We start from the raw sequence: 18,257 nt of genomic DNA, 5'->3' as shown, positions 1-18,257 counted from the left end.
AGTATCAGCTGCTTGGGGTCGTACTCTTGACAACGGTGGGATCTTATCTGGTCAACTCTGGACATTCCATTCCAACTACATGCATTGTCTGTCACGCTACAGTTAGGCAACCTGCCGTCCATGTCAGCTGCCCCACTGTAATCACCATGAGCACCAGTTGTGGGGGACCTATGAGGCTATTCCATTCACAGTGAAGCTTTTATTTTACCAAAATGACTGAAAATGGTTGCTGCATGGATGAGATCACAGAATCACAGAATCGTATAGGTTGGAAAAGACCCTCATAATGTCAACGAGGAAGGAGAAAGTAAGGTCTTTTTGACTATGCACATGTTGATCAAGTTCCAATACTGTTTATTTGAAGCACTAGGAAATATAAACATGAACATTTGGAAACTTGCATTATGCTCCTGCTGATTATCACTAATGGAATGGAAACTGAGATCGAGCGCTTTACACCCAATCTTGCAACAGCCACCTTTATTGCAAATTAAATGATCAGAGATGTGTGCTCTCAGATGAACTCTACGAGCCTTGTCTGAAACTTTGGCCTCTCTGGTATTGATTGCAAAATTCTCATTGACCTCAGTAGGGCCAGAATGTCAAACTCAGCCCGAGAGCTGGGGAACTAAGGAGTTTTGAAGAACTCATAGCAAATCCTGATATTGTTGGCCTATGGAGGATGGCTGCTAGGAGGCAGGGACTCAGCACGTATCGCACAGGAGAGTCTAAGTTGCACCGTGACCCTTCCTTAATTCAGAATTTAAATAGTTCAAAGGGTCCCTCTCTCAGGAAGCCTGGAATACATTGCAGAATTGGGAGACCTAAATCCTAAATTAGCTTAATGCCCCAATGACATGCCCTGCAGACACGCTGCATGTCTTCTAATAGGCAAAGCAGCGATTTCCCTCTCCTGAAGTCTATTCCCAGCTCAGTTGCTCACAGGCTTTCCAAAGCAACTGACTGTATAGGAGTGGGCAAACCATTTTATCATTTTGTTATGCAGCAATTTAACCATGGTTAGGATGTTCATTAGAGTCTCTTTCCCAGTATTGCTCTGAGGTATAGTTGTCTGTCTTTGAAGCCTTCCAGTGAAAGCTGTTGTTATAGATACACATGGAGCATTCTTAATAGAGATGGGCCTAGTTTTTAATCACATAACGCTTTTGATTCTATTCAGTCTTTTAAAACTTCTTTTTTTCAGTGAAGATGAACATTTATTATGTGCTTAATGATTTTGCCTAGTGACACATTTAAACTGTATCCAAGAAACAAATACTGTCCAGTACTTTTCCTAGGCAGTTCAGTGCCCCAAAACAACCTACTATACTACTTAAAATATAGTAGGAAAATATGGCATTATAAATTCTTAGCAAGCTGTTGCTATAGAGGCCTACTATCAGGACAAATGGCAGCAGTTTGGCTTTATATTACATTTAACTAGATAATTTATCAGAAACATCATCTTTATGGTTGAATTTCTAGCTGGGTTTGGCAATGCTAAGTATTGGCTTCATCTTGGTGAAAAGTGGATTCAGCCATTTAAAGCCTGGAAAACAGAGGAAACATTTTTATTATAGCACTTTAGAGCAAGGTGAAAAAGATCTAATTTTAGATGTGGTGCATCTTACAACAATTCATGCCTACACATCTTCACATAAAACCGGGGACTCTAAGTTGAGAAAACTATTTGATTTAGGTTGTGCTAGTGCATGAGAGGTACAACAGAGAGGCATGTATTATAGAAGTGTAACTCAGGCCCTGAAAAGTGTTAAGGTATCAGCTCTGTAGAGAGCCATGACCTGCTTCTGCCTTGTTTCTTCCAAGGAAAATGCTTTGGCACCACTTCAGGCCGTGGTTTCTGTACTCCCTGCTCCCTTGAGGACCTGATCTTACACAAATGTTCCTCAGCCGTGTTCACTTCCCAGTTTCACAACCACAAGTTCCATGTAAAGAGGTAGCAAAGCAGGCAGTTTAAAATGGGACTTCACAGAAAAAAAACATTGCCCCCGCCACCCGTGATTATTTTCACATAAATTAAGTGCTGGACCAATGTCCGTGAACCACTTGTCTTTCAGTTTTGTTATACTAGCACACATTTTGGAGGTGTTTTTCATACTAATACAGTCAGATTTGGGGGCTTTCTTTTATTGCATTAGGTGACCTCAGTCCACCACCTGCACTGTACTGTAGTAACTTCCTTTGGCATATTGCATGTATATTCAGTTCCATTACATGCAACATAATATCATCAGCTTATGCTCTATAGTAAAACATATATATGCAAACCTCAACAATCCAGTTTATATCATGCTTAGCAAAGTATGACAAAATAAATGCTGGTTTGAAAGCTATACAAATATTAAAACATGAAATATTTGAGAGTTACTCCCCTCCTCCCTTATCTAATTATAGTGTTAATAAGCAACATGCTGAATTTCGGCTGAGATGTAGTAACCACAAGAGATCAGACTCTCGCACAAATTCTCTCTTGTGTCATCATGTTTGCAGTACGAGCATGTCTAACTTTTAATCATACAAGCTGTCCACCTGAAGCCAAAAAGGCTGTTCCCATCCGGGCTCAGGTCTGCTATATGAACATGAACTCTGTTGCCCTGGTTGTATGCAACTCCAGATTAGGCCAACAACATATTTTCTCTGTTTTGCAGTAATTTGTCCTGTAGTTCCAGTTTAATACGATTGTCCACTTTTTAATTGTTGCTGTGCATGATTAAGAAGCAATAGCATGACACTTAAAAGTCACTTTGTCTTTATGGTCGGTGAAGCAACCCCACTTTATAGGCAAAGGAAGGCTCCGAGATGTGGCTACAACCTTGCAAAGAAACTTGTTTATGCAAAGTCACATCAAGAACTTCTTTCATTTAGGTTAAAGGATCAAGTCTTTAATATTTGAAAATACACAATAAACATACAACACTGGATCATTGAGTATGAAGGTTAATAAAAATACAGCCTGGCATTAACATTAAAAAGGGTCTAATTTTTTCTTCACAGGTAATTAGTTCACACAATGAAATAATCTCCTTTCTTATCCTGGAAACACATGCATAAAACAGCTCAGATAACATCATTTACATACAGGCTGCTGCATCCGCATGCTAATGTCTGGCAGTGAAAAGTTCAGACAAGTTTGTAATCCCCGATTTCCTGCGCGTGCTCAGCACCCAGATTCCCAGAAAGTCAGAAGAGAATGGGATACTAAATATTACTAAGATGACAGGTCAGCTGCAGCCTGTGCTGCATCTGGACAGCTTGCCAGTCACAGTTTCCCAGACCACAAGATCTTTGGCACTTCTGGACATTTTAATGTCAGGGCTTTTTTTAAACACATATTGGTATTTGTATATCATAGTTGCTTTTGTCAGTCACTCATGGTTATGGCGATCGTTCTAAGCCTATTGTGCTGCCGCCACTTGCTTTGTCCGTGTTACTACATTGCTTGGTATTGGAACCAATCTGCATTCCCATTTAAAACACTATCATGTCACCCATCAGCAATCATTCGCTTTCATCCCTTAAAACTACTATACAATGGCAACCACGCCATGAGGACAAAAGCACGGGCAGAGAGGAAAAAGGAGGAAAGCTAAAGTGGGAAAGCGGCAGCAGCAGCTGCAGCGAGGCTAACTTTGTTCTTTTGGGGTCCTTCCGGGCGAGTACTTGAACTTGGGCCGATAATGTACGTGCCCTTCATCTTCTGCTTCCCCTGTTAACACAATTTATCTTCCCAGTGCAGATACTGGAAGGAAGCTTAGATTGGCTGCTTTTGCATCAAGGCCAACAGGTAATAACACTGTTTTTACAGCACAAGCCAGTGAGTCTGTGCCTACTGACAGCTGCAGGAAAAAGGGAGGGCTGTGGGAGGGAAAGCCTCCTATTGCAATAACATTGATTGCTAGGCAGCACTTCTCAAAACACGAGTCCAGCTTGCTGGGCATCCTTAACAGCTCCTCAACTCTTGTTGGAGGAAGCCATCTGATGAACTGAATAGAAATCCAGTTTGCTGCGTTCAGACAAAGATGCAGTTACAGCATCTGAGCGTTTGGGAATTGCTCAGAAAGTCTGGAGTGCTTAGGCTTTAACTGGGATTCAGTCCTGTATACAGTCATCCTCCTAATAGTTTAGAGCCATCAGCTGTAAAGAGATCTTGGGCTTCACAGACTGCCTATGATTAATTGCCTGAAAATGTTGTAAAAGTTAAGGATTCTGTTCAAAGGTGAAATAACAGAAGTGCTCTAGTCTGGAAACAGACAGACAGGGAAAGATGTATGGTAATTCATGCAGAGCACTTCTCTGAAATAGGCATGGCTCAAAGCAAGGCATTAGACTCCTACCTCTTACAAACATGACCTAACTGTGCTCCTTGGGGTCCACGAGATTTTAATGAGGCAAAAATAATCAAAATGTCATGACCTCTGTTCTTCCCCGTCCTAAATTCTGGATAATGGAAATGAACAGGAGCTTAGCTAGGTTATATTTAGCTGATCACACGGAATTGAATAGCTTTAAGATCACGAAATAAAAGTTTTAAAATAAAATGCTGTGAGTTAGAGAAGCTCAGGAATATCCCCCCCCATATTCCAAAGAATCAGATTATATAGGCAAGTATGGTTTTCCCGATGTTGCAATTCATTTGAGTATTAACCAATTCTTCTTCACTAACACAATCTCCTAAATGGCTGAGAGGCTGGTTCTTTAATTAGTGACTGCTACCTTGCGAACAGCAATCAGGATCTCACACATTATCCAGGCACTTTGTCTTTATTAAAAATATTTATTATTTGTAGGCACAATATACTAGAAACAGTAGTTACAAAATATTATAGGTATGTTGGCATAGGCTAAGAAAACAGCCAAGAAATGTTATTCAAAGGTGCTTTAGATCAAACAATCCCAGGTTTCCAGGCAATCTCCTAGCTCACGAAATGACACCTTCAGCTAGTCCTCACTCATACACAAGCTGGCTTCCGTGCAGTACCAGCCCTTGCATGTGTAAACTCTCTGAGACAGTCTCCAGGCAGCCAGAAATCAAACACGGAATAGCAGCAGTCACAAACTTCAGAAAACTTTAATCAGAAAGTTCAGTCGTCTTTTTTCTCTCTGTCTAGATATGACCGTTTCAGTGTATAAAAAGAATAAATGCAATAGCCACTAACGGCTCTTTCCAAGACTGGTGGATGAGCATGAAAATATTAAAAAAAATAAAAATCATTCATCTTTAAAGCTAAAACATCTGAAACAGCCTTTACGTTCTTGCTGACTTGGGATTTTGCCAAGAAGAAAGTTGCACAATACAGAGCAGTCGACTACGTATGTAATCAGTGTCAAGACTCAGCAGAAACTAATATTGTGAAGAGGTGATTTTTATGGCTTGAGAGTTGCTGAATTTTGCAGCTTTTTTCCAATCGCTTTCAAAGGTACTCTTGTCAATTAATGACAATTTTCTCAAATAAGTTCTTATATATTTGTTTGTACCTACCAATTATTTGATTTCTAGCAATGTGACTGGTACTTTGAGAAAAAAAAAATCTTTTTCCTACTAAATAGAATCTATTGCTGAAAATAAGGGAGATTCATATGCAAGTTACTTGGAAATGTTGGGTGTCTCACATGAATGCTTTGAGCTTGATCTTTCAAGATGCTAAGCACCTGCAGTTTTCAGCCATTTCAAGCAAGAAACTGGTGGCCTGGATTCAGCTGCTTATGTAGGGACAGACAGCTGTTGTATGGATAAAGCATTTTTTCTCCATACAAGGAATGCAGAATATTTTACAGATTGGGCTGGAGTGGATTTGAAGTTGCAGAAGAGAGTCCTGGACAGTGCCAGTCACTTCACTGTGATTCAGGAAAACTACCAGATGACAACAGATGAGGATCAGGTATTTTTCTGAAAGTTTTCATTGACCGAATCTCTAGGCCATAAGTAAATCTTGCTTCTTCTACATATAAAGTTAAAGCTGCGGGGTCTGCTTTTTTTTTTAACATTACTCATTTCACCTTCAAAAGAGGAAGAGGGTGTTTCTATTTTTAGTCTGAAATTCTTTGAAGTATTCCTGTTCCATAGAACAGGGATCTGGATAGAATTTGACAAAAAATTAATTCCTTATTTTAGGTTTGGTTTCAGCAGTAAAGAAGTTAATGAGATCACATCTGTTTTTGTCTTGATATACTCTACAGCAGTCCACTGGAAACAGCACCATTTGCTTACAGCTTTTTCTTTTATTCCAAACAGAACCTAACCCAGATTAAATAAGTGTTCTTAAAACACCTCCACAGCAAGACTGCCACACGAGCCAATTGGCAACCGCTGTGGTGTTGTTACTTACCCATAGCCACAATTAAGAGTTGCTTGCAGTTTCACAACAACAGCTAGATAATATTTAGACAGACCTTAAAAACATTTTCTTTGGCATACCACAGGATAAAGAAACATGATAAAAAAAATACCAAAAACTTCATTCCACAAGTAACATTTGAATACTTACACATCTGGAACAGCTGGGTAAAAAGTTGTGTGTGTCAAGTTCAGAAAGCAGCTGCTTTTAGCCTTCATTTTGGGCCAGACATTTGCGTTCAGCCACCAGTATATTCCATTTTATTTTGTAGCAGCTTCTTCAGTGTTCCCATATGGACAAGCTAAACAGCTCCAGGGATATAACAGCAAGTATATATAATGTTCTTTGGAAGAAATGAAGGCCAGATGTTGCTTTGTTATCTTCACGTGCATCCTTAAAAAAGTTAAATTAAGTTGTTTCAGATATATTATTAATGCCAGGTATAGGCAATTTGTTCATTGGCTATTTAAATGTCAACTTTCCAGAGGATGGAAAATAACATTTTAACTGAGGATTCAAACTGAATAACTTAAGAAAATAAGTATAGCAAAATCCAGGATCACAGGGACAAAAAAAGTATTGTGCAGAAAAGACATGATGACCCACTTCTGAGATCTGAATGAGTACTATTTATCATTTGTTTTATTAGAACCCCCCCCCCACCTTATTGTTACAATACAATGAAAAATTTGGGGTAAGAGTTATCCAGCACCACCACTGATTAAAGATCTTCCACTCTGCTGCTTTGCTCAACTTAAGCCACCAGTCCAAGTACGAGAGAATTTAATGGATGACACCGTTAGTAATAGATCTACTAACGTTTTTCATGTACGTACTCCTGGTTACTACATCTAGTGCATCCTATAAGCTGAGTAATAATTCTTTCCCAGACTGTTCAATTAAAGTGATTTAGATAGAAATGAACTGTTTAAAATTTTTCTGATTTCCTGAAAATAGAACCTTACCGGATTCATTTTATGACAGATATATTTAAGAGGAAATATTAACTGAGGACTACTTTCCCCCCCTCAGAAATGATATAAACAAGGTTTGAGTTTCAACTGCCTGGTGAGGTCTTTCTCTTTGAGCCAGTCCATGACATACAAAAACTGCCAAGACACCAACTATAACTTTTTGAGTAATGTCACTTTATTAAGGGACTTAAAAGAATCACATTCTCTAGTAGTCTCGGAACAATGCAAACGGTGAACAAAAGACAAAAGTAGATGTAATTGATTCTGAAAAGCATGAACATCTGTAGAGAATGTGTTGCATTATTCCTAAGGACTCTTGCTTTTGAAAAAAAGCACATGTTCCATATATACAAGTGTCAGTGCAATAGCCAATAAAGCAATCAGTCAGAAATATAAAAATATCCTAGATACAAACTTAAAATAGATGTTTGAAGGCTGACAATATCAGTATTCTGATATTTCTGTATCTCAGGAGTATGATCACTGGGATGATTTATTCTGATGAGGTAAGAGACAGTAGATGCTCTGTGATAACACAAAGCCGTACATTTTTTCCATAAGACAAAAAAATAGAGCACCCAATGAAACTGCAAGTCTTTGCTGCAAGTCCCCACAGGAAGTGAAATTATAGTCTATGAGCATTAATACATTCCTGCATCATTTAGGTTTGCTGTCTTTGCCAACAGTTATATCAGCAAAAACTTGCTAGTTCTCCCACCCTCCCCCAGCTTCAGTATAAACTGCACATACTTCGCAGATATACCAAACTGACAACCGCTTTAAACACAGACAAGATCTATAAATGTCCAAAAACCACTTAGTCATTCTTTCCTTTATTGGTTGCAATTCTTTTCTTGGCAGCAAGGACAGAAAGAGATTGCAAAGCTTGACAGCTGAACAGCTCTCTCTAGAAGGGTTAGGGAGAGAACAGGGTGTGTCATATTTGCTTTGCCCCAGGTGTTCCAGTGATGCCACTGAACTTAAACCTCACCTGGTTGAGCAATAACAATCACATTCCTCTTGTCCACTCTGTGTTTTGGATGGAAGGATGCACTAATTTGGGGCTACTGTTCCAAAAAAAGAAGAAAGGCTATTTGGTCAAACTTTCAGCTGGATGCTGTCTGCCTCCATCATGATTTGTCTTCTTTCCTTCACCCATCTCTTTCACTATGACCCTCCAAGCTCTGCTGCTAAACTCTGCTTCCTATTTCTTCACTTTTCAAAGAAAATGGCAAAACGACAGGTAGACAGACAGCGTACTCTCTGTCTTTGCGGCAAAGAGCTCCAGGAAGAACTGGCAGCAGAGCTGGGAGTGGCAGAAAAGTACAACGAACACAAACTCCTACTTAGGGGGGCAAAGATAAAGAGTTAATTTCAAACTGTCTGTCAATCTCAGGCACTCCTCTATGGAAAAGCACAATGAATTATATAGTCTCTAGTACAGCAATATTAACTTGAGCAGGATATGATTTGTATGATAAAAAAGCACAACAGGAGCTGGCAGTCGTCTTCTTACGAAACTTGCCTTACCACTTATGGCACACACATGCACTGAAGCACACAGCAGTTGCCTGAACCTTTAAAAGATTTCTTAGCTTTACATCCTAGATTCAAAAGCTTTCCCTTAAATCTTTTCATTTTTCATCATTCCTTTCTAAACCTCTTTTGTCTCAGGCAAATCAGACAGCTGTGTGAGATGGAAAAGTGAAGCTAGTAACATCTGTAGTACGATGACACTTGACAAATTACTTCAGGTTTTCTTTCAGTTTCTGGAAGATGCTTTGCAGATGTCAAAGCCTCAAGGAATCATCATACTTCTCTCCTTAATCCCACTGAATGTGGCATTCAACATTTGCAAATATTGAATTACTACTCACCACACCCCAGTAAGACAGGCTATTACCTCTCAAGTAAACAGGCAGGGAATGGAGGCACAGAATGACTAAGTGATTGTTCCAACATCATGATACAAGTCTGGGAGAGTCAGGAGCTGAACCTGTATTTCTTGCATCTCAGTCTCAGGTTATCTTTTTGTTCTGTGATGCAGCCTTATTCTTTCCCGTAGAGGAAGACTGGAATCTGTCACTGCTACTCTGGTTGACAGGTGATGTCGCCAATGAGATAAGAGCTGTTGCATTCCCCACAGCAAAAGGTGGAACACAGTGTGACATCTGTTTGCTGGAAGAAATACTAACCATACAAGTCCTTAAGAACATCAACATTTATTTAATATGATATAAAAGAAATGGGATATGAACATTCGTATTTGAACAATAATAAGTGTCTTCTACTTACATTGTATGTGCTCATTGTATAATATATACACAATGAACATAATTACATTTGTACACAAACTAAGTACTGGATTGAAAACCTGCTTATTGCTGTACACACCCTAACCCAGCGAAGGAAAAGCCCAGTACCTCAAAATACCTACACTCCATTTTATTTAAGAAAAAGTAACCACTAACATTAATGTATATGTTGACAGAAGTGTGGCAGTAACTGCTGACATTGCAACTTGACCAAGAAATAATTACAGCAGAAACAGGACATATTTTACTAGGCAATAATAAAAATGGCACATTTTAAATATATCTATATGTATATATATATAAAAATTTTACAAATAAAATGTTAAAACAATAAACTGTAGTGTTTAAAAAGTGTAAAACAAGGTTTAGTGGTGATATGTAAAATTAACCGAGTTAGGCATCTAAAAGAAGCAAAAAAGTAAACTTATATGATCCATAATTAAAAGAACATTAAATTCTGGAGAATATCAAATAAAGTTCTGACTGTAGGCTGCACATGAAAAAGAGCCTTTATTTTATGTGCACAGAAATCATAGCAGCAAGCTGGTATCAGGAGAACAATCTGAAGGTTGTTGAGTGTACATGTGGGCCATTTAAAGCTCTCTTGGAATAAACATTTTCCAGGAAGTGATAAAATGATGCTCTGTGGCCAAAAGCATCAGAACTATGAATTTCATAGATTTAAAATATACTGTACAATATCTTCTCATATTTTCATAGGTCAGGTCCATACATCTCAGGCATGAATTGTTTCAACAGAAGCCATTAGTGCTGAAAGACAGACATAGATTAAATTACTCTATTTTAGCAACAACAGAATATTGTATAAAGCAACTCCTGGGATTAAACGCAGTAAGGAATTTCTGACCTCATCCTAGCAGTAGTTATCAACGGTGTAGAACATAATAAAGTATTTTAGAAATCAGTTGTTTCCAAAATCAGTTCCTGATGAATAATACTGCTGTGAAGATACTTTGACAGCAAGCAGCAAAAGCAAGCTTTTTTCAAATTTACGCAACTTCTTATGAAAGCCTGCTTATTCCGAGAGTTTTATCCTGTTGTGCATGGCCATCTCCAAATGTTCTTCATATAAAACCGGTAATAATAGCAAAGACTCTAATTGCTCTTACAAATGACAGGCACGGTTTGAAGAGGGATGCAGTATTATTAAGTCGCTACACCATAACGGCAGCGTAGCTGTAAGGTGTTCTGAAGTTCAAGTGCTCCACCCAGAGCTTGCTGCATTTTGGTAATAGCTGAAAGGACTTCTATAAATAGCTTTTAACAGTTTGTTAGTAAAAATGTTTCTGAGCTTTGGATCCAGGTGCTGTATAAAATTTCATTATCCCTCCATTACTCAGTGTAAATGTAATGCTTAAAACGTAACAATGTTAGTGGTACACATCCAGATTTGTCTCTGCAAAGCAAGAGCCGTGACAAAGAAAGTAGCTTTGTGTTAATGGGTTTTTCCTTAGTCCTACAATATCCTGTGCCACCAATTTCCTATGCCAAATTCCCTCAGCATCGTGCCAAGAGTATCATTTTACTAATTGACCGTAAAAGCCAAATATAGGTATTACCTTGTTATTCTCTGAAATCTACCATACATTTTCCAGATGCTGCCTGAAAAATTTGGTTGCATATGAACAGGGCTGATCCCACAGCTCTGAAGTTCCCTCTGCCGTGTAGGATTTCCTGCATCTGAGACACACGGAGTTCTCGCACGTTAAAAGACCTATCTTTCGGCAAAGCGCAAAGCACTGCAATACTGGAACAGCAGCCCCAGAAGGTAAGGGGCAGGAAATACTGCAGGCAAGCAGACTATGCTTCATACATCTCCTATGTATACTAGGCCTAGCTCATGGCATGAATTTGTTTTGGAGCTCCTAGGAAGCAATCAACAGAGGCACCAAGTGCAGCAAAGAACTGTGGAATGTATATGCACATAGCTGAATGCTTTTTCCAACTCAATTAAAATACTAAACAGCCGAAAGGGGTGTATTTTAAGTTCTGGAATCCTTGCTTCATTATAGCGAGGCATGTGTAAGCAGAGCGTTAGTTTTACAAGTTCCAGCCCGGATGCACCATTTTGTCATAAGCAATTAAGGCCTATTTGTAGAATTGTACTTAACACGGAAATGTTACAGCTACAGTATTACCTATGAGGATACACCACGCTGTGGGATGTCAAGGCTTGGGCATTAAGTTACAAAGCAGATCTCTATATGAGCACTTCACTTTTGCTAATCTCATATTTAGCATAAATCCTTAAAAAAATGCATTTGCTGATCTTATCATTGGAGCTGATGACAAGAGCCGAAAGCAACTTAATGCAACTGGTAAAAAATTTCTGGTGAAGTTATAGGTTGCTTCCCCTTTCCAGAGAGGCATGTGGTGGCTTACAGACAGAATTCAGCAGTGCAGTTTCAGTTTCACTACTGACCTGAGTCAACTGAGTTGATGGGGTAATGTTTGTTCTATTTAAAAAGAAGATGCATGATAAAGGCATGTCTATTTATACAGGGAAACTGAGAAGCAGTAACACAAATCAGTATTTCTAGAAAAACTGAGTAAGTCCCACTTATCCTTTTTAAACAGTTCTGTAATAAAACTTTTCAATACAAGCGCAAAAGTCCAAGCTAAATCTAATCATGACAGACCACAGCCATTAGGAAGCCGGCAACACAGGTGTCAGTACCGAATGTGAAGAGTCCATTTTCCACTCTCTCAAAAGGAGAAAAAGATGAAAATAATTTCCTTTTTTTTTTGAAGAATATAAATAGTTTCCTGGCCATAGTTCATCCAAGAAAGGTGTCTGTGATGAATATGTCTAATTTTGCTAAGATGAAAGCTTGGCAATACAGATTGGGACAGTAAACAAAAAAGAAAAAAAAAAAAAAACGCATTTTCAGATCTCCTCATGCTAAATGACTGAAAAAAATCTTGATTTTAAAGTTTTCTTGATTTTAAAGTTTTCTTAAGTTACGTTAGCTATGGCATTTAACATTACCACTGAAACAAAGTTCATTCTTTTAGTAGAAAGCTTATTTAAACAGGTATTTCCTGACTACAAAGAAATGTGGACTGATTTAAATGCTGGTAAAGTGCTGAAGCATTCACATTGGTATCCTATTCATTTCTTTAAACACTTATATAAACAAATATGCTTACTTCTATTTCCATTCATTAAGTAGGTAACACTACAGGTAGGAACATGTAAATCTAGCATAACTTATGCTTCCTAACTTGAGTCCTGGAAGAAATAGCCTCCTAGGACAAGGGAGAAGAAGCTGTGTGGGGCTATTTCTATAGAAAGGAAAAAAACCATTTTGTAATTGTTACATTTCTTCCACCCTCTTTTTTTTCCCTCCCCGTTTGTCATGCCTCAGTCATCTATGTCTTAAGCCATAAACTCTTTGGCCCATTAGACCATTCCCTCCTATGCATCACTAAGAGATACAGCTCTAGTTGCCTATTACCACGACTGAAGCATCAAGATTCATTTGCACCTGAGCACCGATGCTCATACCTTAACTGGGTATCTGTTTTGTAACAGCTTAGGTCTCTCATGTAATTCGAATGGCTATTATCTTGCTAGTTGTGGAGAATGTGCTTGATAAGCCAATTAGTCCTTTCTCTTTGTATTTGGATAGAGAATACATTGCTTGCAAGCAAACCAATACCTGTATTTGTTTTGTTTTCTGGTTAGTTTATATTCAATGTTGCAGATAACTTTGTCTTGCCAAGCATCGTCTACAGATGTTTCTCGGAAAAATAACTAGAATACATATACTTAGAAAAATATTAGGAAAATGGCAGGAGGGGTGGGAAAAGAAGACGTACTTCTCTGTAACTATACACACATGAAATGTGATCCTTCTGTGAGCTGTGTCTGTGTAGATGGAGCTGGTGACAATGACGATTCTGGTGAAGAAGGCAAACTTTTCACTGCAAGTCATACAGCAAGATAAATAAGAATACAAGTTACAGAAGGCATGATTTCAAACCATAATAAATATAAGCAGAACCAAAGGAAAGTTACATAAGTAGACTTAAAATCTGATCAGCACAATGAGCACAAGTTCAGGGAAGAGCATAGCTGTTCTCAAGAAAGATCATTACTCAGGCCTATAATTGACTACTAGAACACCTAAGGAACAAACAACAGACACATGAATGCTGCTGAGGTGTTATTTATGTTGCAAAGAGAGAGAGAGAAAAAAAAGGTAAAATTTAACTAGTCGGCATACTCCCAGACCCACCTTTATATCCCAGCTCAGATTAACTAAGCATTTTTTATTCTGCTGAGCACTATAAAATGTATTTACAAGTTCTGGTTTTTATTATTAAGTCACAGAAAGGATTGCTGACTGCACTACAAAGGTCCAGGTCACATTTTATATCCATAAATGGAACCATTTGGCTTACTTAACCGTTCCCATCACCGAATATCCTCATAATGTCTTAAATTCTATCTTCTTCCTTCCTCCTCCCCTACACACTCCCCTTCTTTTTTCTCTTTGCAAACAATTTTGCTTTACTCCAGCCTTCTCTTCTTGCAGAGTAGTACACCACCAGTCGTTTTACCAGTCAGCTGGTGTCTTCTCTTTCTTCGTCTTTTCTTGCTCCTGAAAACATGACCAAACTGGGGTCTTTTTACTTGCTAGTTCAAAATCTACTAGATGTATTGGAAACTCTCAAGGATTCCTCAATCTTGGGCATACCTGAGGCCATCCATTAGCAAGGAGGGAAGGATAAATAATCTATACATATCCAGGACTAAGATGCTGTTCTACAAGATGAATAAGGGAAGGATTTTCTCCAAGCAACAACTATAGTATGACTCAATTTCTGGCAATAGTTATTTAATTCCCTGAATTAAATGCAAGCATAAGATCTACATTAAAATCTCAGAAAAATGGAATTTCTGTAGTTGTCTGCTGGGAAACTATTTTTCTCTACGTTATAAAACCATACACTTGACATCTAGACTAGCTCAGCACTTTCAATTCACAAGGGTTTCAGAGCATCAAAAGACATGATCAAAATGAAATAGTTTTACATATGTACTGTATAAGCTGTGCTTCACACTCTTTTCCATACCTGCTGTTGCCTGATTTCCTTTTGAAGACTGTGCTGCTAATTCAAATGAAGACATAATCCCTCCTTGTTCTTGAATACTAGCTACTTCACTTTCTTCTGAACTGGTTTTGGGTTTGTGGTTTGTAACTGTGGTCACACTCTGCAAGCTGGTTAAAAAAAGCACAGCGTTTAGAACTCACTCTAACTTAATTTCAGGTGCTAACCACTAAGAATAGGAGTTACAATTTAATTTTCTTCTGTTAATAGGAAAAAGTTGCAACTTGCAAGTTTGTGTAATATAAATTAAGCACATATTTTGAAACCCTTCTACCTTGTAAAGTTAAGACTTTTTTTTTAAAAGCGCACTGGAAGCTGAATTCCTTTCCTTTACATACTCATGCAGTTTCCTTCTGTGTGGTATCTCTTTTGCTGGTAGTTAGGTGCTGTAAGTTATGACTTAATGTAAGAACTCACTTAGGATCTGCAGTGCAACTTACAATAAAGTTACGAATCCTTAAAAAGGAATATCCAAGACACAATATTCCTCTAATTCTGCAATACCCCAGAATAGTGAAGAAAAAGTTAAGCAGGAGATACAGAATAAATTGTTTAGTCTGCTCCTGAATGTGATGTTTTCCTAAATATCAGTGGTAAAGAGCTTGCTACGGAAGCCCTGGCTGAAGCTTTCATAATAAACTGATACAAAGCTTGAAGTGACATTACTAAATACATTTTGTATCCCAAAGCAAGGATTATGAACATGTTCTGTTTATAACCGGGGCAATACTTGAAAATAAACATTGCTCCTCCTGCCAACTCATCACCTCTTACTGAACCCCTGCAGTGGTTAGGTTTCTCACTAGATTTCTTTATATGTAAACCACTCAAAAACATATAAATATACCTTATAAGTATTTACGACAATATTTCATTAGTTGCTTGGTCCATTCAGCTAATAAATACAATGTGCAAGTTTAAAATAGCCTCTGAACATCTTGTTTTATTTTTACCTTATATCACCATCATGTGTTTCTTCCAATTTATTTTTCTTTTCTGTTTTCTCTTCGTTACTCACTTCTTTTGAGTCAGATACAACATGTGCATCTGATAAAAGATCATCAGTTTTTGTCAGCTATAAAAAAATTGAAATCATGAAACAAGAGGCTGTAACACATACTAAGCAGTAGATAAGAAATACAGTTTCAGGAAACAGTTTTATTAACAGACAAATTTTGCCATCATGTATACTTGGTAACTCAGAATTACATAATTTAAGAAATTTTTATCAATACCATTCAGGTTAATAGAGTTATCCTGAAACTTATACCAGAGCAAATGGGCAGGGCTTGGCTTAATAACTTCCAGAACTTATCTGAACTCTTTGGATTGCAGCCTGCCTATTTTTTCATGCTATCCCTCTCTTCACAATGCCAACAGAGATTCCAGCTACTGGAATATACTGCTGATAAGTCTGAACACTGCTCTTAAAGGTCTGATTAGATGTAACCAATAAGTGTATTACAAAATTTTCCTTTAAAAGATTTGCATACTTAACAAAGCAACAGACTCTCAATACAAAGTGTTTTTAAAGAATAACAACGGATGTTAATTGTTTGATTTTATACCATTCTCCATCAGACATATGTTTAAAAAAGCTAAATATAAAATAGGAAAACAAAAGGAAAAATGAGTGAGGAAAAAAAAAACCACAAACTATAAGCAGGATATGATTACGTAGAAACAGCTCCAGTAATCTATTCTTCACAGTCAGTCTGCTTTTGGTGAGTGTTCAGGGCACTGTAGTACCAGAAACACCAAGGTAACTCACTGCGAAGTGAGTCTGAGACTATTTTAAGACAGAAATCAATGTGGTGACTAAATGGCACAAACTACAGTTACTGCCGACTTCCATATACAAATTGTTGTGTCAGCTTTATTCTGCTTCCTATAAACTATTTGAAGCACTAAAGCCAACCAAACAAAAAAGTCAGGTGTATTAAATGGTTGTCAAAAACTACACTGGGATATCCTGAACAATGAACAGATCAATGATTATTATTTAAAGATACATTAGTATCGGTTTTGTTTCCAAAGAAGTAAAGACCATAATTTTGTAATTTTCTAATCAATCAGGATAGTAACAGATAAAGTTAAGTAAAATGAAATTTAGGAAGACTATATACAAGAAAATTCAATTGCTCAGCTATAGACAGATCTGATACAATTTTGCACTTCTCTATAGAATATTTATTATATCCGAAAAGATATCTTAATCTTCCAAGCAAAAGGAACTGGCTCTGTTTCCCATACTCTGCTGTCTGTGGCTCAAAATATTTTTTTACTGCAAGACAGGCTGATGAACAGTTCAATAAAAGATAGTTTAGTACCTCTTTAGTAAAACCCAAATTATGTTCTTGTTCTCCATCATGTTTTAGTTGTGCTATTTCTTCTCCAGGACTTTCATTATTTTGTTTCACATTATTTTCTTTACTGATGCTCTCTAATTCCTTCAGGTTACCAGACACAGTATCATCCTTTTTTCGATTCTGTGGAACAAAATTGATATATAGATGTATTCTTAAAAAAGTTATCACAGTCTCAGTTCTGAGTCTTGCGCTGTCCTCTGATAAAAAAACCCCACCAACAAACTTAAAAAACCTTAAGCACACCACATTGTAATAAGGAAAATGGAAATTGTTAAGGACTTAGTCCCCCCCGCCAAGTCTGCAGCATTTCTATTAGTCACCTTTATCTTCTGAAATTCCATTCATATTTAGCTCAGTCACACACAGCCTTAGGAGCATTCTTATTTGCATTCATAAGCACTGATTTTTTTAAAAATAGCTTTTCCTGGTAAAAAAAAAAAAAAGATGGATAAAAATCTGCTCTCAATACAAAATTCACAGTGAACCTGTGTGCACTTTCTCCAATTATTTTGGGTATCTTCCAAGGCTATGCTGTTAACTGATTTAACAGAGGGCAACGTAGCATCTGATAATGGCAGAGGGCATTACTTATTCCTGGAAAAAACCAAATCCATTGCACAGAGAATCATTTAATATAAAAATTTTGAGGAAGGATGGTAGAGGTGGCTTAAGATTGTGAACTGCGAATTTTATGTCGGCAGAGTAGCCAACTGAACTGAAGAGAGGTTCATATAAGTCTTATCAAACTAAGTACTAGGGCTGAGAAAAATAGGAGCCATGAAAGCAGTAAATCTTGTGGCTGAATTCCTGTGATTTAGCACATGCACTCTGTTAAGAGGAAATTCCATGTAAGTCAGTTCACAAATCAACCTGTTTACTTTCCTAACTAAAGTATGCACCCATATCATACACTTGTCCCAAACAATAACAATTGTGAAGCAACTTCCTTTTGTATTTTGCTAATTGCTTAAAAATTACACAGTAGGCTGTTTATAAAATCCTTTTTTTCCTCCAATTCTTAAATGACCAAAGCCCAGCTGAAAAGACTTCCATTTAACTTCCAAGTTAATACCACTGCACCATTTTTCTATATAAAAATCAATA

The 18,257-nt window shown here is 37.6% G+C and overlaps 1 protein-coding gene across 10 annotated transcripts in view; it reads right to left on the bottom strand.

Moving 5' to 3' along the window:
* Positions 1–7,502: 7,502 nt before the first annotated feature.
* PLEKHA5 (pleckstrin homology domain containing A5) overlaps positions 7,503–18,257 on the bottom strand; it is a 177,573-nt gene continuing 166,818 nt past the window's right edge. For 4 of the 10 annotated variants that reach the window (XM_075505718.1, XM_075505618.1, XM_075505664.1 and 1 more), the window contains 5 exons: positions 17,115–17,273; positions 15,738–15,859; positions 14,749–14,894; positions 13,509–13,593; positions 7,504–10,416 (listed from right to left, as the gene is read on the bottom strand). In XM_075505718.1, coding sequence (XP_075361833.1) covers positions 10,398–10,416; positions 13,509–13,593; positions 14,749–14,894; positions 15,738–15,859; positions 17,115–17,273 — 531 coding nt within the window. In that variant the 3' untranslated portion in view covers positions 7,504–10,397. Of the gene's footprint in view, positions 10,417–13,488; positions 13,594–14,748; positions 14,895–15,737; positions 15,860–17,114; positions 17,274–18,257 lie in introns of all 10 variants that reach the window. The other 6 variants (XM_075505709.1, XM_075505646.1, XM_075505637.1 and 3 more) reach the window with 6 other exon arrangements.

This window comes from Mycteria americana, chromosome 1 (assembly GCF_035582795.1).
Source record: "Mycteria americana isolate JAX WOST 10 ecotype Jacksonville Zoo and Gardens chromosome 1, USCA_MyAme_1.0, whole genome shotgun sequence".
NCBI lineage: Eukaryota > Metazoa > Chordata > Aves > Ciconiiformes > Ciconiidae > Mycteria > Mycteria americana.
This window is presented reverse-complemented; position numbering and strand designations above follow the sequence as displayed.